The following is a 27,320-nucleotide window of genomic DNA, read 5'->3' as shown; positions in this document are numbered from 1 at the left end:
GAGAGTATTAGCAGGGTCCTAGGGGTCTTTGATGTATTCTTTGTGTCAGCGAGTAGTGTAAATGGAGTCTATGGATGGAAAGTTGGCTTCTGTGATGGTCTGGATATGCACACACCCTTCTGTAGTTTCTTATAGTCCTGGGCAGAGCAGTTACTGTATCAGGTCGTTATGCACCAGACTAGTATGCTTTCTATGGTGCATTTGTAAAAGTTGGTGAGGGTCCTTATGGACAGGCCTGCTGAGGAAGAAGTGTTGAGTGCCTTATTGACTGTCACATCTACATGAGAAGTCCAGGCCAGGTAGTCAGAGAGAGAGAGATAACTGGTGATGGTTTAACCTAAAGGTCACCATGTCGAGGTGGAGATGAGAAGATAAGTAGAGACCTTCATGGTAACCACAACCACTGCTGGAACTGAATCCACACTGTTGCATTCCTGTGCTTTGCAAATAAGGCATCCAACCAAGTTACCCAACCCCCCTTATACTATGTCGTAAATATTAAGGATGTATTGAAGTGCCTAAAAGTGGAATGTATGGCATGAATTGAATTTTATTGCACGTCATGTAACTTCAACACTGAACACAATTTAATGAGAGATTGCAAGTGCAAATAAAGTCTGAACGCTGGTAGGAGGCACGGTATTGAACCTGCAACGGTGAAAGACAGGCAAGCATTGCCTTTGACGTTGCCTATTCAGGACAATGTCAGGCATCATTGCTCCGTCTAGTGACAAGTCCCGCCTATCGTCGGTGTTGATTGGCTAAGCCGGGGGCTGGCCTGTGAATGGCGGTTGTCGCTGTCAATCTGACGTCTGCCCCGTCCCCTCACGCCCCGCCCCCTCCCTCCGCGGAGGGGTGGTCTCGGCCCCCAGTTTGCAAAGCCTCAGGAGTCCATTCAAACCAGCGAGCAAGTTCGGCTGTACCGACCAGAGACTGCCCTCCCGCCGACACTCCGCGTTCCCCTCGCTTGTGATTGGTTCCCTTGCGCGATCGTCGCCTGCGACTGGGTGCAGACGCACGTCAATCAAACCCGCGTCCATCAGGTTTGTGTGAGGATGGGGTGGTCGGGAGAGGGAGAAGGCGGAGAGTAAAATGGCGGCGGCGCCTGAGGTTGTGGCGGGCGAAGCGAGAGTGGCGCTCTGTTGATTTTTTTTCTTCTTGGGGAAATTTTAAAACGTTTGTATTTCGAATGACTCGAGCTCTCAAGTTCAAAAACAGCTATGGGCAATTGCTTCAAATCGCAGTCGGGCGATGACATTTCTCTGCTGAATGACTCGGCGAGTTACGCCGGAGCAGCCGCTGGCGAGGGAGCGGCCGCCCGAGGGGAAGCCTCAGCGGAGGGAGCGCAGGATTCAGAGTCCCCGGCCCCGGGCTTGCTGCTCGTACTGCCGCCTTCGCCGCTCTACCAGGTCGGTGTGTAGGGAACAGGGGAAATAGCAACCGCCAGAAGAAGGAGAAGAAGAAACATATCAATTTAATACAATACATGCACATAATTGGGGTCGCATCCCAGTGAAAGTAATCTTGTGCACCCGTGTAGCGCATTTTACAACCTCTTGTCTTCACCTCCTTCAACCGCCTTTATATAGAGCCTTTCACGTTCTCAACTTGTGTTACCAAACTACCAACTGAACAAGGAGTTGTTCGCTGTTCTAAAGCGCCTTTCACGGCCCCCTTTTGCACCCTATGACCTACTTTGTAGAAGCATTTTTAACGAAAATGAGAAACCTTTTCACTTCTTTAGCTTATTTTGCACCCCAGAATATTAAACACTTCTACTTAAATGTTTGCATTTATTTAACTTCTTTCACCACCTTCCTTAGCTCCCCATGGAATACTTTATAAAAACACTTTATAACTGTAAAATAAACTTTGCATTTAAATAGTTTGTTTCCCGATCTCCCTTTGCATTCCCAAAATAGTTCATTGAAGCTGTTTTTGTTTGCATTTGTATAGCACCGTTCACAATCTCCCTTTGAACACTGCAAAATACTTTATTGTCTTGCCACTATTGTGGCAGAGTCACCCTTCGTTTTTGTGCTGATGTCACTGCATTGAGACTTGAACCCCAAACGTTCTAGTTCAGAGGTAAGAGTACACCCCATTGAGCCACAGCTGACAGTGGAGACACATCATCACCAGTTGGTGGCTCCTTAACCCAGTATTCAAAAACACAAATTGATGCGTTGCCATAAATTCCTTATGTTGCAATGATTCTGTCAGTGGGCTTCCAAAATGCTGACTAGAGTCAGGTTTCCTAATGTGGCGATTGGAACCCCAGGTTGGTTGCAGTTTGACATTTTGGAGATGCAATATCTGAGCCAGCAGTGGAGCCCTTCCCAAGCTGTAAAGCTGTATCTGCTTCTAACATGCCCCCACTGTCACAATCCTCACAGAGGGGTTGTTACGATTTTGAAGCCTCAAAATGGGTTCGGAGTAGGGAAAAAGCTCAAACTTCAGAAACACTGAGCTGGAATGCAAAAATGAGCTCCAGGTTTAGTATAAGTATTTCCAAACAGTTTAAAAAAAACTCCAAGCATATTAAAAGTCTGCATTTCTGTAGTGTCTTTCTCCACCTCAAGTTCCAAAGTGCTAGACAGCCTTTTACAGACTTCTGTAGGGATTGTTGTAATTTAGGAGAACAGGATTGAACATGGTGATTCCGTACAAACATCTTGATCAGATCATCTTTGTTTATAAAGTTCAACATTGGTCAAGAACACCAGAGCAAACACTCCTACTCTTTGGATTGTGTCAGAAGATGTTTACAACCAGCAGAGAGGATACACAGGGCTTTGACTTAACTTTTCTAAGAGATGGCATGCTGGCAGTGCAGCACACTCACTACTGTACTGGAGCATCAAGTTGGTTTTTATGCTCAAATGTTATTACAATAGATTCTAATAGGATCCTTCCATCCTGAGGCTTATGTGGTAGCTGGTATGATTCCAAGAGGACAGGCAATCCATATTTGATTCCTAGCTAGCTTGGACAGCTTTAGTACTGGATGTGGTTCTCTGGTGAAGTTTGTGCAAAAACAGGCAGGATTCCTGCTCCTGTTCACAACTTTTGACCCATGTTTCAAAGAGAAATGGAATGGGGCTTGCCTGTGATGCATTTCACAGTCCATTAGCTTGCCAAGACGAGAATGAAGGGTTATCGGCTCTCTTGGAGCTGTCTCCCCACGGGAGTATGTGGATTTGACAGAACTTTCCCAGTAATTGATCAAACACATGAAACCGTATTGGAGCAGGCTACTGATTCTGATAATTTTAATAGTTCATTTGTATCGTAGAATTCCTGTATTGTGGAAGTAGATCATTCAGCCCATTAAGTCCACACTAACCCTACAAAGAGCATCCCACCCAGCATTACCCTGTCCCTGTAATCCTGCAATTCCCATGGCTAATCCACCTAACCTGCACATCTTTGGACTGTGGGAGGAAGCCACGCAGACAGAGGGAGAATGTGCAAACTCCACACAGTTGCCCAAGGGTGGAGTCGAACCTGGGTCCCTGGTGCTGTGAAGTAGTAGTGCTAACTGCTGCACCACTTGTATTTGTGAATGATTGTATCGTTCTAAAGGGGTTCAAGGTTTTTTCTGTATGAGTTACTGTTTTTGTTTCATCAACTTTGCTAGTCTCCATTCAGAGCAGTACAAGTTACATATCCTTTCTAATTTTATTCTCTATCAGGCCAATTATTTTCATTATTATTCTGAAGCCTAAATTTATGTATAAACTGACAAAGGATTCAAATATTCTGACAAGTTGTTTTATTAATTTGATATGTCCTTGCTGACAAAATGATGATGCATGTCTAGGGTAGTTTATAAGGAGTTTTTCAATTATCCTTCTATTTTCCTAGCCCCTTCCACTTCATGTTGCCCCTCAAGTCTAGAACATTATTTTCCTTGTATCTGCTTCAACTGGGCAGATGTAGAAAGAATGTTTCCCTTGGGGGTGAGTCTCACCAGGGGGATGCGATTTTAGAATAAGGTAGGCCATTTTAGGACAAAGAGGAACTTCTTAACACAGAACATAGTGAATCTTTGGAATTCTGTCCAACCCTGAGGGCTTTAGAGGCTCCACCATTGAACATGTTCAAGACAGAAATTGAAAGGTTTCTAGAAATCTTATGGCATCAAGAAACGTGTGGATAGTGCAAAAATGGCATTGAGGTCGAAGATAGCAATGATTTATTTGAATGTTGGAGCTAGTGCGAGTGATTGAATGGCCTTTGCCTATGTTTCTTTGCTTGTGGGTGATATAATCTAGTGTTTACATGATTCAGTGAAGTAGTTGCAGACAAGTTATTTCTGATGGTGCGATACACCGGATCTAGCCATTTATGTGACTATCGAAGCATTTAATCTCCACATAAACGTGCTGCTGCCCTACTTCCTCTAATTCCATCATAAATTTCTGTTCCTTCCTTCCTTCCTCAGTTTTGCCTTTAAATGCAGCTGCTGATTATGTGTGTGTGTGTAAAGGCAATAACAATGTTATGAGGTGCATTTATGAGAATGGAGGTGAGCATTGTTGTTGGGTCTGAGTAAAAGAACATTAAGCTGTATCTGACACAGCTACTGCAGTATCGAGGAGTCCTGTGGTCTGCATTTGTGAAGAGGTGAAGTATGGCATTTTGAATTTTTTTTCCAAATGTTAGATTTTGCAGGAAGGAGCTTGAGCAGCCAACAAAAATTAAGTATATTTGGAACTTTTCATTGAGCTGTTTTGGAACTGCTTGAAACATTGTCAGTGTAACAAGTTTAAATGGCTGAAAGTGTAGAATGTAAGAACAGGAGTAGGCCATTCAGCTACATATGTTTGTTCTGTATTTTGGGTCGATCACAAGTGATTAACTCCATCCACTTCCCTTGTTTCCGTAACTCTCATTGCCAGTAATGGTAGGGTCCCCTGTGAAAACAGCATCATATATTGAGAGTATTCTCTTGGACTGTACCTGTTCAGGAGGTTGCCTTACCTTTTTTCTCGGCATTGAAACTGTTGACATCCTTTCGACTGTCCAGTAATGCATCACTGTTTCATTTGAAAAAGTTGGATGTCCACCAAGGCTCAATACTGCTCACTGAATACTGAGTGGCACTGTTAACTGGCATACTTGCTGTGGTCAATCCAGGATAGTGCCATGGTTGAGGAATACTCCAAGCAATGATGCTTTACTCAGTAACATGATAAGGGTTCTACCTGATTCACCACACACCAAACACTGGTTTTGAAGGTACGACTGTGAGCAATTTTTTACTAAGGTGCTTCTAAACCCTTCCCCCTATGAAATGTGTTACTTAGGTTCTGGTTTTGTTTTTGATGTTTTGGGAAGTAATTTGACAGGAATTCCTGAACTTTCAGAGGGACGTGAGATTGTCACGTCGTAAACTCTAGGACAGCAGTGACTGCTGTGGCATGTAGACTGAGTACTAATAGCAGTGACATCCTTTACATCCTTGCATTTTTTTTCTAATGGTGTGGCCTAATGGCCAAATCCATTTTTGCCACAAAAAAAGCTTGTGAAATGGTCAGTGTTTTCAAGAGCCACAAATGGCGATGAGATCTGTAAAGTGGGAGCTAAGCTATGATAATGATGGATACAAATAGACGTTAGATCTCACATGTAGCAATTGACTGTACTTGGAGCTTGTGGCTATAAGTACCCTTGCTGGAACGCTGTCCAAAACATCTTAAAAAATATTAAGACCCAGTTTACAGTGCAGAGGACATTGTTTCTGCACTTTACAACAAAACACAGGGGTTCACAACACTGATCACCACATGGGTTTTCTTTTACAGACAGGATTGCTACGATAACAGATAACTGCGGGCTTATTAGAAGAACAGAATCGAGGCAGTAAAGCCAGAGGAGACCAAAGAGTGAGCAACACACAAAAGAGAAGAGAAAGGGAGACAGCCACGGGTATAGTGAGAAAGTGAAACAGTGCAACATGGCTGAGAGTAAAAGAGAGAGGATCAGAATTTGGGAGGAACACAAAGGGAAAAGAGCTCACCGAGAACAGAGCGCCGTAAGTGAGAAGCAGACAGGTTGACTGACATGCTGGTGAAATTACTGAAGGATTTTTCGCAGTTGTAGTACTTATTCAGGAGGCTACTTTTTATTAAGCACTAAACATGTTACATCCTCACAATTGTCCACTAATGTTTCACCTTGACATTAATTCGGTAAGATAGGTTGTTCACCAAGGACTGTGTTAATGCTTGCTGTGTCTTGAGTGGCACAGTTAGCTGGCGTTTTGATTGAGGCCCTGAACAGGGGAGTCGGTGGCAATGTCCATAGAGTAGTAATTCAGAGGCCCAGGCTGTTGCTCTGGGGGCGCGTGTCCAAATCCTGCCATGAAACATGGCAAAATTTTTAATTCAGTTAACCAGTCATGGACGTGAAACTAGTGTCAGTGATGGTGCCCATACCAAATATCATGAATGGTTGTAAAAGACCCCTCTGATTCACTACTGTCCTTTTAGGTTAGGAAATTTGTTACCCTTTCCTGTGGTCTGGACTACTCAGTTTAAGGGCAGTTGAGGATGGGTAACAAATGCTGAATGTGTTAGTGAAGCCCATGTCCCATGAAAGAAAATAAAACAAATAGAAGGCTACATAAGGAAAATTTATTTTATGCAACAAGTGATTAGGATTTGGAATACTTGGCTGAAAGAGAAGTGGATGCACATTCAGTAGTCACCTTCAAAGAGATTTGGATAAATACTTGGAGGAAAGATTGCAGGGATATAGACAATGGGCAGTGGAGGAGGACTAACTGGATTGCTCTTCAATGGGCCAAATGGTCTGCTGTGTCATGCACTCCAGTAATTTGGATGCAATAAGAACAAGTACCTGTGGTATAGTACACCATTGGGTGGGTTCCCAAGGATCCTAAGTCTAACTGGGGACCCTAACTTGTCTCCAAATGTGCTGATGCTGCTGTTTGTTCTAATGCAGGCAGAGATGGAGTTATTCTGGAGGTATTGTGGTTAATTTTTGCATGTGCAGAATTGCACATTATAAATTTCAATTTTCTTTACCCTGCTTGTACACTAAGTAGATAAAATAGGTTAGTGGATATGTTGTTATGAGTATTATGTACAGTTTTGGACTCATTACCAAAGGAAGGATGTGCTTGCCATTGAAGGAGTGCTGCAGAGATTTTGCAGATTGATTTCTGGTTTGGCAAATTGGCCCTATGAGGTAACTTTGAGGAGACTGAGCTGTATTCTCTTGAGTTTAGAAGAATGAAAGGTGATCTAATTGAATCATGCAAAATTCTTATGGGGCTCAGTGGGTAGATGCAGGAGGATACTTCCTGACGGTGTTGGGGTTGGGAATCTAAAATCAAGGATGCATTCTCTGACTAAGGGGCAGGCCATTTAAGATTGAGATGAGGAGGAATTTCTTCACTCAGAGGATGGTGAATCTTTGGAATTTTCTACCCAGTGGACTGTGGAGATGTAGTCATTGAGTATGTTCAAGACAGAGATGAGTAGATTTCTTGATATTGAAGAGATCAAGTGATATGAAATAGATAAACAGGATTTGATTCAACCTCAGGTGGCTTTGAGCTAGAAGGTCAGGATGATCTGATGAATGCCAGAGCAAACTTGAGAGAACAAATGCTTGTATGTTAAGTTGGCAGAATGCTAACCGAATACTGAAAGCAACTTCAGTAAAGTTTTGATTTGGTGTTAGTGAGTGTACTGTGGATCTGCTTTACAGGCGCACAAGGGATGGGAGCTTGAGAGAATCAGGTGGCACAATGTTTTACACATTAGTTCTTAAACAAAGATTCATATCCTCACAATAAGCACTGATTGCTGTAGCTAACAAGCAGGCTTTTGTAATTCAATCATTTGCATCCCCCACTCCTCTCCCTTCCCCTCCAAATTCAGATGCTCTCAAAGTAATGGTTACTCAGTCATTCCCGATCACTGGAGAACACTAGAGAGGCCTCAGTTTAATGTCTAACCTGACGGCACAGCACTCCCTGAGGACTAGACTGGGAATGCCAGTCAGGATTACGTTCTGAGGTTTCTTGAGCAGAACTTAAACTGGTATGGAGAGGCCGAGGAGAGGTTGGACCTCTGTCCGTTAGAGTTTAGAAGAATGAGAGGTCATCTTGTTGAACCGTAAGATCTTGAGGGGACTTGGAAGGGTGAATGCTGAAGGGATGTCCCCTAGAGACTAGGACTAGGTGACAGTTTAAAAGAAAATAAGGTCTGTAGAATTTTCTTTCTCTGAGAATGGTGGGGGCAAGAGCATTGGATTTTTTTTTTACACAAAGTTAGATTGACAAGAGAATGGAAAGATATTGAGATTAGACAGGAAAGTGAGTTAAGGTTGCAGTCAGCTTAGCCACAGTTTTGGCAAATAGCAGGACAAGCTTGAGGGGCAAATTGTCTACACCTACCCGAGTTTATATGAATCTTTGACTCAGAGGCGAGAGTGCTATCCCTGAGCCACAGCTTCCACTCTACCATCTTTAAAGCCTCAATAAAACAAGCAGTTTATGAGAGTACTGAAACTGGGCCTGGATGAAAACAGACTGTTACTTAAGGATATGTTCATAAAAACACAACTTATCTAAAGCATTGCACTGGATAAAGATTTCACAATCCAGTTGCTTAATAACACAAACTCCCAGTGCTGTAATCAAAACATTAAACAGCTGTGAGACATGCACAATGTCGGGGAAACAGTAGTGTAAGGAAAGCAATGATCTTAGTGCAAGTTACTTCGGGATCCTCTTAATTAAATGCCTGTCCTCTTTGCTGACCAGCAGTTTATTTAAAGAAGTGGCCTGGGTAACCCATGAGTAATTCAACAATCTATTGCAACTACTTTGTCACATTGCTGCATTTACAATCTAATTAGGAGCCGTGAGTTCTGAATTATTTAGAGAAGCATTGATGGACTTACTAGATTGGTGTTCCCTTGATATTTCAAACCATTTTTTTTGGATGGTGTGAGTATGTTTTTCATTACTGGCAGATGTCTAATATCCATATTTTGCTCATTGAATGCCAGGAGACTGCTGCTTCTGTAAGGCTGTATTGTCCCTGCTTAACACCCACTCAACACTGGGCCAGGTCTAGTGCTTATTTTTCCACCCTCTTCCCTCCCCTCCCTTCTGTCCCTCTTGCCGTTTCCTAACCCTTGAATGCTCGGATGAGACCAAGAATTGAACCTCAGGCTTTCTTGGTCCATGTAACTGGTATCTTACCAGGCAATGCATTTCCTGCCTGACACTTGATTTTTGGAAAATTTGACAGTAGAATTATAGAAAAATACAGCGCAAAGGAAGTTTATTCAGTCCAGTGAGCCTCTGCCAGCTCCATGACACAGGCTGTCAAATCAGTCTCGCACCTCTATAGGCCTGCAAACATTCCTCTATTGAAACATTCCCCTCTGAGGCAGTGTGTTCACTTTATATTTTTTAAGCAAAATAAGCTTCCTTGTATTGCTCTGACAAGTCACACTAAATCTGTGTACTGTGGGTATTGACCCTTCTTGCCTTGGAAGTGGGAGTGTCAGGGTGAAAAACCTCACAAACTGGATGGATGGACAAAGAGGAGCTTAGTGGCCTTCCCTATCTGTATTTTGTTCTGTTGTTAGTTCATGGGATGAGAGTACTGATGGTAAGGCCACTGTATATTGTCCATTTCTAATTATCTTTGACAAAGTGGTGTTGAGTTGCCTTCTTGAACCATGGAATGATACTCGTGTTGCAGAAGGAGGCCATTCAGCGTATCTTGCTTGTACTGACTCTTTGGAAGGGTATTACTGCTTGATGCGTAATTTCCAGCTTTTTGTGACCCTGTAAGTTGCTCATGCTGCAGTACCTGTCGAAGACCCTTTTGAAATATTCACCTAATTCCAATGGAAAAAATTTAATCTTCACTGATCAGACACTGGTGTCAGTGAGGGGTATGTACACTCTAACAACACTGTTAGAAGAGACGTTCTGGCATTTTGACCTAGTGACACCGAAAGAATGGTAGGATGGTGTGGGGCTTGGAGGGGTCTTGCAAGTGGTTATGTTCCTCTGTACCTGCCACCCTTGTCCTTTTAGGTGGTGGAGGTCATGGGTTTGGAAGGTACTGCACAAGAAACCTTGGTTAGTTGCTCCAATCCATCTTGTAAATGGTGCACACTGCTGGCACTGTGCATTGGTAGTGGAGGAAGTGAATGTTGGGAATCTTGTTGCATACTGGAATGGTTGTTCCCTAACACATGAATTGCATGCATTTCAGGAACAAGTGCAAATTCCAGTTTATCACCCAACACCCAGTCAGACCCGGCTGGCAACTCAACTGACAGAGGAAGAACAGATCCGAATAGCACAGAGGCTTGGCCTAATCCAACACCTTCCCAAAGGCAGCTTTGACTTTGGCAAGGAAACCCACAACAAGAAAATCAAGGAGTGAGTATGAGTACGTTGTTGGAAATTGAACTGGTGGTAGCAGGAAGCTGAGATACTCTCATTACCGTCTCCTAAGGCTTCTAATTGAGTAAATAGAGAGAATGTCCAGCTTTAAATAATTGACAATTTCCAGCAGAGAGATTTGATGAATTTTCTTTCTGGAGCGAGTTTTCGTGCATTAGCTGTAAGGGTTGTGGAAGCAGATCAACTCTCAGAAGGGATATATATACAACAGCCCAGCACAGACACAGGCCCATTGGCCTACCATGTCTACACCAACCATGATGCCATTCTGAACTAATCTCATCTGCCTGCACATGGTCATATCCCTCTATTCCTTGCTTTTTCACTCGTCTGTCTAAATGCTTCTTAAACATTGATTAGTCATATCTTTTAGTCATTGCTTCTACTACCTCCCTGGCAGCATGTTCCAGGCACCTACCACCCTCTGTGCCTCTTACATCTACTTTAAACTTTCCCATCTCAGTTTATACCTATGTCCCCTAATATTTGACTTTTCCACCTTGTGAAAAAGACTCTTGACTATCTACCCTATCCATGCCTCTGATAATTTTATTTACTTCTATCAGGTCGTCGCCTCATTCACTGACACTCTCGTGAAAAAATCAAGTTTGTTCAATCTCTGCTTATAGCTAATATACTGCAAGCCAGGCAACATCCTGGTAAGTTTAAAAAAAAAAAGAACATTTTGGCACCCCCTCCAAAACAACTACATCCTTCCTATAGTATGGCAACCAAAACTGCACACAATGCACCAAATGTGACCTAACTAAAGTCTTATAAGGCTGCACATTGACTTGCCAACTTTTATGCTCAATACCCTGACCAATGAAGGCAAGCATGCTGTGCGCTGCCTTTACCACCATATTCGCTTATATTGCCCCTTTCAGGGAGCTATGGACTTTACACCCCAAGATCCCTCTGTATTTCAATGCTGCTATGGGTCCTGCCACTTACTGTATACTTCCTCTTGCATTTGACCTCCCAAAATACATTACCTCATGCTTGTCCAGATTAAGCTGTATCTGCTGTTTCTCTGCCCAACTGATCTGTATCCTTTGACAACCTTCCTCACTATCCACATTTCCAATTTTTGTGTCATCACCACCTACTTTACCATCCAATTCATTTTTATATATAAATAACAGAGGTCCTAGCACTGATCCTTGAGGAACGCCACAGGCCGCAGACCTCAGTCAGAAAAATATTGCTGCTCAATTACTCTGTTGTCTATGACAAAGCCAGTTTTGTATCCAACTAACCAACTTACTGTGGATCCCATGTGATTTAATCTTCTGGACCAGCCTGTGAGAGGGACATTGTCAAGTGCTTTGCTAAAGCCCATGTAGACTGCATCCACTGCCCTACCCTCATCAGTTCACTTTCTCAAAAACCTCAAATCAAATATGAGACAAGATCTCCCTTGCCAATTATCCCTAGAAGTCCATTCTTTCCCAAATGCGTGTAAATCTTGTCCCTAAGAATCTTCTCCAAAAATTTCCTGATGTAAGGCTCACCGGCCTATAATTTCCTGGATTATTCTTGTTGCCTTTCTTAAACAAAGAAACAACATTGGCTGTTCTCCGGTCTTCTGAGATCTTACCTGAGGCTAAAGAGGATACAAAGATCTTTGTTAAGGTCCTAGTAATTTCCTCCCATGCCTCCCTGAGTATCCTGGGAGAGATCCCATCAATCCCTAGAGACTTATCTACCTTCATGATTTTCAAGACACCCAACGCTTCTGCCGCCTTAATATCGACATGGTCTAGAATATCAACATATCCTCCCTAACCTCACCATCATCTATGTCTGTCTTGGTGAATTATGATGCAAAATACTCATTAGGGGCCACATCTACTTTCTACAGCTCCACACATTTATACTTAAAAAGAAGAAATTTGTAGGGCTGCAGAAGGACAGTGAGATTAACTGGTTAGCTCTTTCAGAGAGCTAGCACGGGCATAGTAGACAGAGTGGCCTTCTGTGCTGCCCCATTCCATGGTTCAAGTTAGGACCTTCTTCAACTGGTATTAATAGCTTCTTTGATTGGGTTCTGGGTGGATTCTGTTCCAAGTGTGACAGTAAGCAACAAAGATTCAGTGAATCCCAGGTTCAATGTCATCTTTGTATCTGACCTCAAGAGGCCTAGCTTTCAGGAGCAGAGTGGGTTTCTTCAGTTTGATCCTATGACAGGAAGGGAACATTCTACCAAGGTGATCCATGGGTGTCAAGCGAGGAAAGGATCAGATATTGGATGCAATACCCTTCATGGTCACATGGTCTGGGCACATGACCATCAACAGACTGTGACTTGGATGAGGTCTCTGCCACATGTGGCATATTGTCAAAAATGGGGAACCATCAGATTTGTCAGTCTATTCTCTGTGTATTCATTGTTCCTGTTTATGACAGACTTACTGCAATTATGTAGCATCAATAACATCCTCAAGTGTGCAGAATGGATAAGATCAAAAAACTGTCAGGATGCTTGATGCATAAAACAAGGATTTTATTTACTTGCTAATATTCTTCCCTTCCCTTGTTTCACTGCTGACTGTTAAGGAGGGTGGATTTTTCTGTGGATGCTTCACTCTTTGGTACTATGCCCCAGTGATGCTTATTCACATGTATGTCAGCAGACTGGCTGTCCACTAAGTGAGGTTTACCACATTTTTGTCCTGTACTGTAATTATCATTGCATGAAAACACAAGAGGTTGGCTCAGGTCGAGTGGTGTTATTTTTGGTTTCCATTCTGAGTTGCTGCTTTCCCTTTCACAAGAAAGCACAGAAGTTTCCTTTGGCTGCTAAATTGCCTCCTAAATCTTTGGTGTGATGGGCAGTCATTAAAAGAAATTTGTGTCAAAAATAAGTTCAACAGAGTCACCAGTACGGAAGGAGGCTTTGCAGCTCATCGTTCCTCTGAGTTAGACAATTAATCATGCTTGCGCAATTTTTCCCTGTAACACTGCATGCTTTTTTTAGAGCATAGAACTATACAGAACAGGAATGGGCCCTTCGGCCCATGATGTTGTGCCAAATATGATGCCAAATTAACCTAATCCCTTCTGCCAGCCCTTGGTCCATATCCCTCCATTCCTTGCATATTCATGTGCTTATCTAAAAGTCCCTTAAATGCCCCTATCGTATCTGCCTCCACCACCATCCCTGACAGTGCATTCCAGACTCCTACCACATTCTATGCAAAAAAAACTTGCCCCTCACATCTCCTTTGAACTTTCCCCCTCTCACCTTAAATGCATGCCCCCTAGGATTAGACATTTCAACTCTGGGGGAAAAGATTCTGACCGTCATCCCTATCTCTGCACCTCATAATTTTATAGACTTGTATCAGGTCTACCCTCAGCTTCTGCCACTCCAGCGACTCTCTGGTATATAGTTTCTTAGATTATCCTTTTCTCCTTTAAGTATTTATCTAATTTTCTTTTGGAAGTTACAGTTGAATCTGACAGTGTGACTTAGTAATAGTTCATTCGAGCCTCCTCCACCATTCATTAAGATCACGGCTGATCTGATCATGCCACATTCCTGCCTATCCCAAAAAACTTTCACCCCCTTGTTGCGAGGAACCTATCTGTTTCTGCCTGAAAAGTATTCAAGTACTCTGTTTCTACTGCTTTTTGCTGAAGAGAATTACAAAGATTCTCAAACCTCTGTAAGAAAACAAAATTAATGTATTTTATATGGGTGACCCTTTATTTTGAAAAAATTGACTCCCTAGTTCTCGATTCTTTCACAAGAGGAAACATCCTCTCCACACCTATCCTGTCAAGATACCTCAGGATCTTTTATTTCAATCAAGTTGCCTCTTCTAAACTCCAGAGGGTAGGAACATAGCCTGTCCAACCTTTTCTCATAAGGTCACCCATTTTTTCTAGGTGTTAGTCTGAAATGCTTTCATTGTTTTTACATCCTTCCTTGAATAAGGTGACCAATACTCTGCACAGTACTCCAGATATAGTGTTAAAAATGCCCTGTGTAACTAATACATAATGTGCTTTTGTATTTAACTCCCTTACAATAAACAATACTTTTAATTACTTGCTGTAGCTGCAATCTGACCTTGTGATTTGTGCACGAGGAAACCAAGAACTCTCTGTATTTTTGAACTTGACAATGCCTCCCTATTTTAATAACATGCTGTGTTTTCATTCTTCCTGATGAAGTGGAAATTTATACATTTTCACACATTATACTCCTATTGCCAGCTCCTAATATCATCTTTACAACTTACTTTCCTACATGTTTTGGTGTCATCAGCAAATTTGCTGCTGTACCTTTGGTACCTTCATTCAAGTAATTTAAATAAATTATAAACACGAGATCCTATTGCTGAGCCCTGTAGAACACCATGCATTTCATGTTGCCAACCAGAAAATAATGCATTTATGTCTTCTGTTTCATGTTAGTCTGCCAGCTATGCTGATCTGTTACCCCTTACAACATGAGCTTCTATTTCCCACAATAGCATTTGATGGTGCCCTTAACAAAATTACTTTGAGTTCCAGAAGACAGTACGTCCACCAGTTCCCTTTTATCCACAGCATTTCCTTTACAGAAGCTGTGTTCACTCTGCCAGATTACTGTGAAATTTTCAAAATACTGTGCTGTAATGTATGTAATAATATCTTCTAAGATCTTCCCTATGAAACATGTTAATCTAACTGGCCTGTGGATTAGTGTTTTCAGTCTCCCTTTTTGAATAAAGGAGTTACAATTGCTATTTTCTGCTCTAATGGAACCATCCCTGAATCTTTGGAACTAAAGTTAAAACCAAAATGTCAACTAACTTTCTAGCCAATTTTTCTAACACCCCTAGGATGAAGTACATCAGGCCCTGCGGACTTGTCAACTCCCAGCTTCGATAATGTGCTCAGTGCCATTTTCCTGGTGATTGTAGTTTTCTTGTTCCTTCCACCTATCCCTATCCTGATTTATCGGATTCCCTATCCCTTCCTACCATAGTTTGTTTATCATTTCCCATATTAATACCTCTTTTGCCTTGTTTCTACTTACTGATTTACCACAACTTCCCACATTTGGATCCTTGTTCCCACTATTTACTTTAAAAACCCTTTCTAGTTTCCCTAGTTAGAACACTGATCCCAGTACACTTCATCTGGAGATTGCCTTTATAGTACAGATCCCATTTTCCCCAGTTTTGGTGTCGGTTCCTCACAAAGAAGGACTTGGTTCTGCTCCACCAGTCTTTTGAGTTGTATATTTATTTCTCTAATCTTAGTTACCCTAATCCAATTTGAATGTGGCTCAGCAGTTCTGCTTAATTTGGTGCTTAGTCCCTCATACTGTATACAGCCTCTTTCCTGGTCCCACTCATGTCATTGGTACCTGCATGGATCCTCTCCCTCCCAGTTTTTCCTCTGTTATCTTGAATTTATCTCCACTACTCTCCAGCCATTACAAACAATTTGTCCCTATCTGGTCTCTCAAAACACCTCATAATTTTTGAAAACTACTATTAAATCTCTCAATCTTAGGTGCTTAAAGGAGAACAGCCCTAGCTTCTCTAGTCTTGCTACATAACCTAAGTCCCTCATCACTGGCCCCATTTTAGCAAATCTCCTTGCAGCCATTCTAAGGGTTTAACATCATTCCTAAAGTAAATTGAATTTTATACTCCACCTGAGGCCTAATCAGTGATTTATAAAGTTTTAGCATAACTTTCCACTGTGACCCTATTTACAAAGCTCAGCATCTGTATTTCTGTGCTTTTTAATTTTAAAACAGCATCCTTACCGTTTTTGCCATCTTCAGAAATTGTACGTGAATCCCTGAGATCTGTTCTTGCCCTGCCCACCCACTGTAAAATTGTACTGGTTAATTAATATTTTTGTTTTGTCTCCACTCCCTAGGTGTGTGATCTGTATGATGGACTTTGTATATGGTGACCCGATTCGGTTTCTGCCATGCATGCACATATACCACGTGGATTGCATTGACGAGTGGCTCATGAGGTCCTTCACGTGCCCTTCATGTATGGAACCTGTAGACGCAGCTCTGCTCTCATCCTACGAGACCAACTGACTTAATTGGGCTTCAAGTCCAGTTGCACTTTTGAGTGTCTTGCTGCCAAAAGGGGGAGAATAAGGTGGGGAGGGATAGGGAAAAGAATCATGCACTCACTCAGACCAAAGAAGTATCCTTTTGTCTCACCATAGCTTCTAGGTGGGTACGAGACGGTGCATTTTTTTCAGCTGGGAAAACAATCAATTGGCCAGATCTTCTAATTAACATTAACTGGCTAAAAGGGAAGTGATTAAAATCAAAGTGGGGGCAGTAGTCCCACTCTAACAGCAAGAAAGCCGTTTTTTGATTTGACTTTCTGTACTTCAGTATTAGTCACCGTCCACCTAGCCACTTATGCATTGTGTTCCTTACTGGAAGACCACAGTAAAAGCTTTGTAAGCTTTTGACTTTTAAGATGGATTTTACTTTTGCATTGCTGCTGCTTCGGACACTCCCTCTTGCTGAGATTTAGATGATGATAGCTCCCTTACACCTCACCACGGTGGTTATGCTTTTTGCTTGCCTGCTGTGCTCATGTAACAGGGCACAGTTTTGGAACTGGACATGAAGTGGGTCAGCGTGGTGATTGGAAGAGGCCACCTGAATAGATAGAAGACAGTGGAATGACTTGCCTGTGGAGACAAAGAGCCCAAATATAATGTTGGCCTTTCTCCTGAAACTCTGCAGTATTAAGAAACTAGACAGTGACTGTCGGAAAGTTATTCACCTGGGGGTCAGGAAGCTGCAGCTTATTTATTGAAGTTCATCCACAGTGTGTGGAGCATCACGGGCAAGGTCAGCATTTATAGCCAATCCCTAACTGCCCCTGAAATGGTGGTGGTGGATTGCACTTTAAACTGCTGCTGTCCTATGTTACAGATGTACCCACAGTGCCATTAAGACGGGGTTGTAGGATTGGACCCAGTGAAGGAAATGCCAGTAGATTTCCAGTTTGAGATGGTGTGTGACTAAAAAGGCTTCAAGCTGATGATTGTTTCGATGCACCTGCTTGCTTTGTCCTTCAGCTGAGTGCCCCCTGTTCAGCAGTTGCTGGGCTAACAGGAATCCTGACTAAACTTCCTGTGGCAGTGAGGGAGTTTGAAGTAGCCCACTGTGATTGAAGTCCCCTTCTGAGATCAGCTGGCTTGGCACTGTACTGGGGACAACTGAGATTTTAATGCAACTTGTCTGATATCATAACCTGGTAAGCAGGACAGCAGCATGGCAATGTCCCTGATTGGTATTTTTCTTAAACTGCTTGGAGTGTTCAGAATCTGCTGGGTTCTGTGTCAAATCAGTGAGATTGAGTGTGAGCATCTAATGTTGATGCTTCAACCATCTTCCCTGACACCGGACTCCTGATTCTAGCCAGCTGGAAGTACTGTGTGAAGTCCGTGTGTTTCTCTGCACTGTAGTGAGGGGGACAGGGGATTTATAGGAGAGGCTGTTTTTGGAGAAGAACCAAGACATTTCCTGGCAGCAGGCTTCTGAACACCAGAGACCTGGTTAAGTCCTTTTCCCAACAACGGTGATGTGTAGAATGGGGAGTTGAACTCCCACAGTCTTTGAGAGGGACTGGCCCCACAAGATTTTTATTGTTGTAGCAATCTGTCAGCACTTTAATATTTACTCTAGAGAGCTTGCTCAAGTATCAGTTTAGGAGATTTAGTACAATCTAATGAACCAAAAAAACTCTGGAAAAATAGCAACCAAATAGAATAATCAAATGATGGAGGACAGACGGAAGCCATTCAGTTCATGTGTTTGTACTGGCCCTGTAGACTTCAGTTAGCTTGGGAAAGCAGCAAGGCCTTTTTTTATATCCCATATAGAAATTAGGAGGATTGTTTTGATACACCTTTCAAAGAGTTTAAAGGCGATCCTCGGGCAACTCCATTGACCTTGGTGCCATCTGTGCGTGTGCTTCCCCATTGCTGCTGCTGCTCTATCGTTTCATTATCATTGATCCTGTACAGACTAGGAATTAAAACTGGAACCTTCCTGGTCTACCTGGCTCTGTACTCTGGAGCAGCCTTATTTGTTTACAAAACTTTGGCCTGAATCATTAGCTTGGATAATGCCTCCAACTTGCCTGAGGATTTTGGGGGGTCTTTTATAAACATGGTTGTCAGACCATTCAGGAGTGAAATTGGGCAACACTTCTTCACGCAAATGGTGGTGAGAGTTTGAACATGTTTCCATGAATGACAGTGCAAACTAGGTTTGTTAGTTTTAAATCTGAGATTGATGGATGTTTGTTCGCCATTGGTATTAAGCAGTATGAGTGTAACACAGGTATGTGGAGTTTGCTCGTGGATCACCTGTGATCCTGTTGGTTATTGGAACAGGCATGTGAGGCTGGACGGTCACTTCCTGTTCCTGTGTTACCTGGATAAGAACGTGAATGAGCAAAACCTGTCTGGGTTCAAATTGTACTGTACAAAATGTTTATTTAATTTTGTTTTGTTTTTAAGGAAAGTATTAAGTTAAAAGTTAAAACTGCAGACTGTTATCAGATGGTACCATTTACTCCCAAAAGGGTCAAATGCTGAATGTTATAAATGCTCAGAGCTGTTGATTAGCATTCAGAAGTTACACACAAACGTTGTTTGGAGTTGATTTCAGTTTTGGAAGATGGGCAATCCTCCTCTTTGCTCCTGAACCTGATTCTCACTGTCTCACAATTGTACTGGTGTTGGCTGCATATTCTCCTTACAGAGGTATGTGCTGATACTGCAACTCTCGAAGTGTTACATAAGCTCTGAGGTGAATCATTGCAGCCATGCCCAGTATTACTGGGCATCTCCATTGTGTGGACTGACCAGGAATAAAGAGAGGATCTGAGCTTTACTGCGGCCTTCAGGACCCAACAAGTGGGATTAAAAAGCAGTCTTGGGGCCCTCATGTACCAGCAGTGGGACTAATTCCTAAAATTGGCTGCTTTTGGGTCCTAAGAGAGCCAGTTGCTATGAAGATATTTGGATAAGTATTGGCTGCTGAGGTATGTCAGTGATCTCAAGGCACTTCCAGGTAAGTAAACTGAAATGTAAACTATCTGAGGGCCAGTAAATGCAGTCTCAGGAGCTTGTCACCCTTTGGTTAATTATTTCAGCCCAGCACATGTCTCAACTGATTCAATACCAACCAATAATGAAACCTGTGACTTTTTGGGCTCTGGATAAGTATTACACCTTTACCTGGGGGAAGGCTCGGAAGTGTTCTTCAACTTGTACACTGTCACAAGTCTTGTTGCAGACTAACATGTCTCCCAGATTGCACTCACTCACAATTAGAGGTTTGTGGCTGTTTGATTTTTCAGTTAGATATATGTGTGGAGTGTCGGCAGTTTATTGGTTTTTTTTTTAAAGCATCATTTTTGCTTTTAGTGTTTACTAATTTTAGTCCTCTTAATTTGGGATGGAGGAATGCTGGTTGACTCATCTGTTCGTCAGGGAGAGTGATACCTGGCTTGTTCTTCGGAGAGGGGCAAATGGAATGAGAATTTCATGGAATTAACCTTCCAGACTGTGACTGAAATCTATGTGGGTCAGGTGCAATACTTGAGAACTATAATATATGGTTAGTGTTAGGAATCGTGTTTTCCTGTGGAAACTTATTGAACCCTCACACATGGTTCCCATTATAAATGTGGACATAGGAATTTATCAGAGAAATCTAAAAATATGAATGCAAAGTATGATTTTGATGAGAACTAAAATGATGGTTTTGTCCTGCAGTTCAATGACTCTCTGTAACGTCTCTTTACCTGGATTGTGTAATGTCACAGGAGTTTGACTTGCATGGAAAATTAGCATGTTGTATAAATGGTGGGCAAAGAGCCTCCAGCCTTGGAAGCCATTTATCACATTTCACTGGGAACTGGCAGTAGTAACTGAACATTAGAAGATATTAGGTGCAAACATTTAAAAATATTTCTATATTATACTGTGCCCACTGACAACAACAGGCTTCTGAAGCCTTTGGTGACTGTGATATTGATCTCACTCTGGGTGAGTGGGTTGCTGACTATGCTATTAGGTTAAGAGAAGTACATTGAAGCAGCCAGTACACCCTATGTTTCTACTAGAGAGCACCTCCTTTGTATCTGCAGAACTGACCATTGAGAAAAAGGCAAGCATGGTTTACAGATTTACTCTCCCTGAATAGAGGGGAAAATAACAGATCAATAGAAAACTAACTTGTTTGAGGATATAAATATTAGCTGCACTTTTTGGTATTGTAAGGGCAACGTTTTGCCAATATTCTCATATAGGTCATGGAAATAACCCCGAGTGTCAGAGGTTGGAGATTGTTTCAGTGTTAGCCCAAGAATTGCAGTTTCCACAAGTAAGTGGCCACAGAGATTAAAGTGGCAAAATTGAATAAAAATGGGAAAGAGTATATACACAGCTTCCACTTGTGGTTGGATGCACTTTGGCAGAATTCCTGTTCCTCTATAAGAGGTTACTCTTCCAGTTACAGTCACTGTGTATTCCTAATGGTACAATGGCAGTTTAGTTTGAACAAAGAACTTTCTATATTAATGCTGCCTTGAAATCTGCAAGTTTGTTGTATTCTGTTCAATCTTGCACAAGCATCATTTGCTCCAGCTTGGGCAGTGATATCCTGGATATGTATTTGAGTGTAAAAGTGTCTGGTTTTTTTTTGCCAATGACTGCAGCAAGATACAATAGCTCTTGGACACAATCTCTTGATACTGACGGGCACTCCTGCTGACTGCCTTCTTCAGAGATTCTCAGCTCAGACCTTAACAATGGATGTCATCATTAATTCATTTTTGTAACCCAGATCTACCTGAACACATTTCAGTCAAAATGTTGCAATCCAGAACTGCCCAATACTCCACTGATTTTGAGTACAAATGATATCTTTTGTTGGTTTATACTAGCTGCTGGTAACAAATCATGTAAAAGTATGTATATTTTTTGAAAAAAATAAACTATCAACTCCACAGGTTGTTTTCTATGGCATCGGTGATATTATTGGATATGAACTGCGCCCAAAAATAAGCAAGCTCCTTCCCCTGTCTTTTGGTTTGGCACGTATCTCCACAAGTTCAGCTCAGACAAAACTCCGGTAACTCATCACCTTCCAGGACGATGCAGCTCACTTAATTGTTCCTCCATCCACCACCTTTAAATGTTCATTCCCTGTACTGTGAAGGAACTGAGGGCATTGTTGGAGATTGTTTTAGTTCTGAGGAAGGGTCACCGAACCTGAAAACGTTAACGCTGATTTTTTTTTTTCTTCACAGATGCTGGCAGACCTGCTGAGCTTTTCCAGCAACTCTGTTTTTGTTGCCATTGTTGCTAAGTTTGCAGATGACACAAAGAAGGAGGGACAGGTATTGTTGAGCAAGCGGGGAGGCCGCAGAAGGATTTGGACAGGCTAGGAGATTGGGTAAAGAAGTGGCAAATGGAATACAGTGTGGGAAAGTGAGGTAATGCACTTTGGTAGGAAGAATAGAGGCATAGACTATTTTCTAAATGGGAAAATTTTTCAGAAATCTGAAGCATAAAGGAATTTAGGAGTCCTAGTTCAGTATTCACTTAAGGTTGACGTGCAGGTGCAGTTGGTAGTTAAGCAATAGTGTTAGCATTTATTTAGGGAGGGGTAAAATGCAAGAGCAGGGATGTACTGCTGAGGCAATATAGGGCCCTGGTCAGACCACATTTGGAATGTTGTGGCTTTGGAGGGGGTTTAGAGAAGATTCACTAGAATAATTCTGGGGATAAAAGGGTTGTCATATGAAGAGTGGTTGAGAGCCCTGGGTCTGTACTCGATAGAATTTAGAAAGATTTTATTGAAGCTTCTAGAATACTGAGAGGCCTAAATAGAGTGGACGTGGAGAAGATGTTTCCAGTAGTAGGAGAGACGAGGATTTGATGGCAAGCCTCAGAGTGAAAGGACGACCCTTTTGAACTGAGTTAGGAATTCCTTCAGCGAGAGGTTGGTGAATCTGTGGAATTCATTACCGCAAAAGGTTGTGGAGTCCAAATCATTGAGTCTATTTACGACAGAGATGGGCTATTTCTCTCTTCTATCAAGAAGTGCTATTGTACACAACTGAGTTCCCACCACCAAAATACACTGACTTTTTGTTTTTTTTCAAGTAGTAAGTAAAACACCAGTGCAAAAATTGAATATTTACATGCAAAGCCCATTATGGGCAATGCAAACCATCAAAGGGAGTTGGGGGGTGCATAGGAGGAGGATGTGGTAGGGAGAAGGGACTAAATCAAAACAGAATTGATTAGTATGGGGATCAAGGGTTCTTGCAGAAGACAGGAGAATGAGGTTGAGAAGCATGTTAGCCATGATCAAATGGCGGAATGACCCAGTGGACTGAATAGTGTAATTCTGCTCCTGTATCTTATGGTCGACTGCATGACTTCAGTGTGCACCATCAACAAGATGCCCTGCAGTAGCTCACTACAACTCCAGATCTCTACCACCTAGAAGAACCAAATGGATTTCCAAACATTGCAAGTTCCCTTTTAAACCTATCCTGACTTAGAAATATATAGTTATTGCTTTAGCATTGCTGGCTCAAAATCCTGAAATCCTATAAGAGCGCCAAGAAAGTACTTACATTGTTTGATTGACATGATTCAAGAAGGCAGCCTACCACAACCTTTTCAAGGACATTTGAAATGAACAACGTGGTGGCCTCATGAGCAACACTATCATCCCACGATTTTTTTTCTTTCTGTCTTTGCATGCAAATTCCTCAGAAGGAAGTGATGAAATCAATACTGTGTTTCCCACTAGATGAGACCAAAATTGGGATGTTCTGTTCTGAACAATATTGATTTTATAATTCAAGCAAAGTATCTCCAACCCTGGGGTGAAAGGCCCATGTTCGAGTCCCAGTTGCCCCAGATGTGTGTCATAACATATCTGAACAGGTTGATTAAAATATCTCTATAGGACTTCCATTGTAGTGCATGATTGAGCGTGTTGGATTTCAGGTACCAATTGTCAGCCCAAAGCTCATGTTTAACATTTGCTGTCTGTATCTAGTAAGGTACCAGGGAGATAAGAGAGTGACAGAAGTGGTTTTGTAAATCTGTAAACAGTGTTGGAACAGAGGTTGGCCCAATGGCTTGACATTTCCTTTTCCCAATCTCCTCATGTTTGAAGAACATTCAAAAGTGATAATCTCCTGTTGATGTGTCTTTATAATGCACGTGAGAAAGATAGGTGAACTTTAGAAAGTAAAACATGTTTTGGTTGGCACTTCAGTGCAGTTTTGAGGAAATAGTTAAGCAAGTCTGTCCAATAAACAAGGTAAGAGAGTTTCAGCCTAAAAGAGAAGTTATACAAATGCCAACAAAAATGGATGTTCAGACTGGGAAATCAATAATAAATGTGATTTTAAAAGGTGCAAATGTAAAACAAAAGGAAAAAAAAAGGTGTTTAGATGCATTAACATTGGGCAGATGGGATGATAAATAAATTAGAAAGGGGCACAGATTAAATTATGACAAATGGAGATGGAGGTGGGAAACCAATCTCCACTAAGATCTGGGAAAGACAAAGTGAAATTGCTTTTGTTTAATGATGAGGGTCCAGGGAGTTGTGGAGAAGTTTAGAATTCCAATGTAAACCAATCAATAAAGTTAGTGCACAAATATAAAAAGGTAACCAGAAAAGCTAATAGAATGTTAGACTAGTCGTAGAAATACTTTGGGTATAAAAGCAGGATAGAGGCTAGGAGTTTTGCAGTGTGCAACTCATCTGTTTTCCCAATGTCTGTTAATTTCAATAAGGCACAAGAAGCTCGATACCATCCAGAACATAGCAGCCCATTTGATTGACACCATATCCACAAACATTCACTCCCTTCACCACTGATGCTTAGTCTGTACCATCCATAAAATGCATTGCAGAAATGCACCAAAACTTCTTTGATGACACCTTCCTAATCTACGTACATTTCCATCTAGAAGGACAAAGGCAACAGCTACATGGAAACACCAGCACCTGGAAACACCGAGCAACCCACAATCTAGATGTGGAAATATATCACTCTTTCTTACTATTGTTGGATCAAAATCCTGGAACTCCCTCCGCAATGACATTGTTGGCATACGTACACCAAATGGACTGCAGCAGTTCAAAAAGGCAGCTTACCACCACCTTGAGGGCAAATAGGGATGGCCAATAAATGTAAGCCAGCCAGCAATGCCCACATACAGTCATAGAGAGAAACAGCATGGAAACCAACCCTTTGTTCCAACTTGTCAATGTTTACCAGATATATAATTGAGTCCCATTTGGCCCATATCCCTCTAAACCCTTCTTATTCATATACCCATCCAGATGCCTTTTAAATGTTGTAATTGTACCAGCGTCCACCACTACTTCTGGGCAGCTTATTCCATACTTACACCACCATCTGCATGAAAAAGTTGCCCCTTAGGTCCCTTTTATATCTTTCCCCTCTCACCTAAGACCTATGCCCTCTAATTTTGGACTCCCTCCCCACCCTGGGGAAAAGACCTTTCCTCTTTACCCTATCCATGCCCCTCCTGATATTATAAACCTCTATAATGTCACCCCTCAGCCTCTGACCCTCCAGGAAAATAGCCCCAGTCTATTCAGTCTCTCCCTATAGCTCAATTCTCCAACCGCAGCAATATCCTTGTAAATCTTTTCTGAACCCTTCCTTGTTTCACAACATCCTTCCTATAGGGGGAGACCATAATTGCATGCAATACTCCAAAAGTGGCCAAACCAATGTTGTGTACAGCCTCAGCATGACCTCCCAAATCCCATACCGATGCACTGACCAATAAAGACAAGCATGCCCAATGCCTTCTTCACAATCTTATCTACCTGTGACTCTACTTTCAAGGAACTATGAACCTGCACTCCCAGGTCTCTCTGTTCAGCAACACTCCCCAGGACCTTACCATTAAGTGTATAAGTCCTGCCCTGATTTGCCTTTCCAAAATGCAGCACCTCACATTTATCTAAATTAAGTCCATCTGCCATTGAATGAACCTGGAGTGAATTTTTAAAAAATGTTGAGAGTTAGAATTCAAGTGAGGAAATGATGCTTCAGTTGTATGTACAAAATAGGATGAAGCTACATGTCCCTTGAGCCTGCTGTATCATTCAGTGAGATTATGTCTGATCTGATTACTTCACATTTCTGCCTCCCCTTGATAAGTTTACACACAATTGCTGATCGATAATCCATCTACCTCTGCCTTAAAGATATTCAATGCCTCTTAATTTCCACCACCCTTTTAGGAAGAATGTTCCAGACTCACTATCCTTTGTGAGGAAAGTCTCCTCATCTCTGCCTTAAATAGGGAATACTTTATTTTAAACAGTGACTTCTAGATAAGGCCTTATTGAACTCATCTGGGATACTGCAGTAAGTGCTGAATGTTCGATCTCAAAAATGAGGCTTTGGAACAGTGCAAGTTAATCAGAATCATGGCTCGAAGAGTCAACCATTAACATTGCATTGGTGTGGCTTGTTTCTCTTTATGACATGTCCTTTTACCATCAGGATTAGTACCGCCAATGGGGGTAGGCCTCATTTTCTGGATGAAGAAAAATATTATCAATCCACACTGTAGGGATTCTAAGTACAGCAGGAACAAAACAGATCAGACTATGCTCGAGCTGTTCTGGTCTCCTTGGCTTGGCAGGCAGAAATACAGGCAACTCAGTACAGGAAATTTGTGCACAGTGAAAGGTAATACAGTAGTCATTTAGCAATCCAGAGGTCAAGTTAAATGAACCGGAGACAACTCTTCCTTCCGTAATTAATGAGATGAGGTTTTAATGAGAATTTAGTAGTTTTATGGTTACAGTGACAGTACCTTTTATTCCAAATTTAATTAATAGAATGTAAATTCCCTGGCTGCTGTAATTGGAATTTAAACACATTTCCAATTCATTAATCCAGACCTCTGGATACCAGTCTAGTAACATAACCACGATGATAACATATTCTTCAAGCAGACCATGAGAACTTTTGCAGCCTCCATTGCCAATGCCCATTTACTAGCCAGACACCTTTAAAATTTCTTTGCAACTTTCCATTTCCATCTTGTACTGCCTTGCACTCTGGAACAATCTGTAATCATGGTGATGAAGAAGTCATATCCATCTCAAGCTTTTAGATTTGTTGAGATCTCCAGCATTTTACTTCTAAAGTAATTATAATAAACTGGCCCCAGAACTATCAGAGAATCCCTACAATGTGGAAACAGGCCCGTCGGCCCAACAGCCCAACAAGTCCACACCGAACCTCAGAGCATCCCACCCAGACCCATCCCCCTATAACCCATCTAATCTACACCTCCCTGAACACTACGGGCAATTTAGCACGGCCAATGCACCTAACCTGCACATCTTTGGTCTGTGGGAGGAAACCGGAGCACCCGGAGGAAACCCACGCAGACACGGGGAGAATGTGCAAACTCCACACAGACAGTCGCCCGAGGCTGGAATCAAACCCGGGTACCTGGCGCTGTGAGGCAGCAGTGCTAACCACTGTGCCACCGTGCCGCCCAACAACTGTATAATTTTGGCGAGATTTGCACTGTTCTTAATTATTCAGAAAACCAAAGAGCTGCCAAAGTTAGAAATCAGACGAAAAAACAGAAATTGCTTGGCCTTCAGGATTCAATATCTAGTTCAACAATTTTGGGGCTTGAGCACCTTCTCCTATGTCCTTGCCCCAAACCCTACACAGCAGCTATTGATTCTCCCAGGCTCACCATTACCCATTACTTTGTCTGCCCCATCGCTGTTCTCTGT

General features: G+C 42.1%; 1 protein-coding gene across 1 annotated transcript; it reads left to right on the top strand.

Annotated features, from left to right (window-relative positions):
- Nucleotides 1-1,062: 1,062 nt before the first annotated feature.
- On the top strand, nucleotides 1,063-21,486 carry rnf11a (ring finger protein 11a). Its single transcript, XM_020534542.2, has 3 exons — nucleotides 1,063-1,409; nucleotides 10,278-10,447; nucleotides 16,361-21,486. Exons 1-3 carry the CDS (start codon nucleotides 1,221-1,223, stop codon nucleotides 16,530-16,532), a joined length of 531 nt encoding a protein of 176 aa, XP_020390131.1. The 5' UTR covers nucleotides 1,063-1,220; the 3' UTR covers nucleotides 16,533-21,486.
- The last annotated feature ends 5,834 nt before the right edge of the window (nucleotides 21,487-27,320 follow it).

This window comes from Rhincodon typus, chromosome 38 (assembly GCF_021869965.1).
Source record: "Rhincodon typus isolate 14 chromosome 38, sRhiTyp1.1, whole genome shotgun sequence".
Classification (NCBI taxonomy): Eukaryota; Metazoa; Chordata; class Chondrichthyes; order Orectolobiformes; family Rhincodontidae; genus Rhincodon; species Rhincodon typus.
This window is presented reverse-complemented; position numbering and strand designations above follow the sequence as displayed.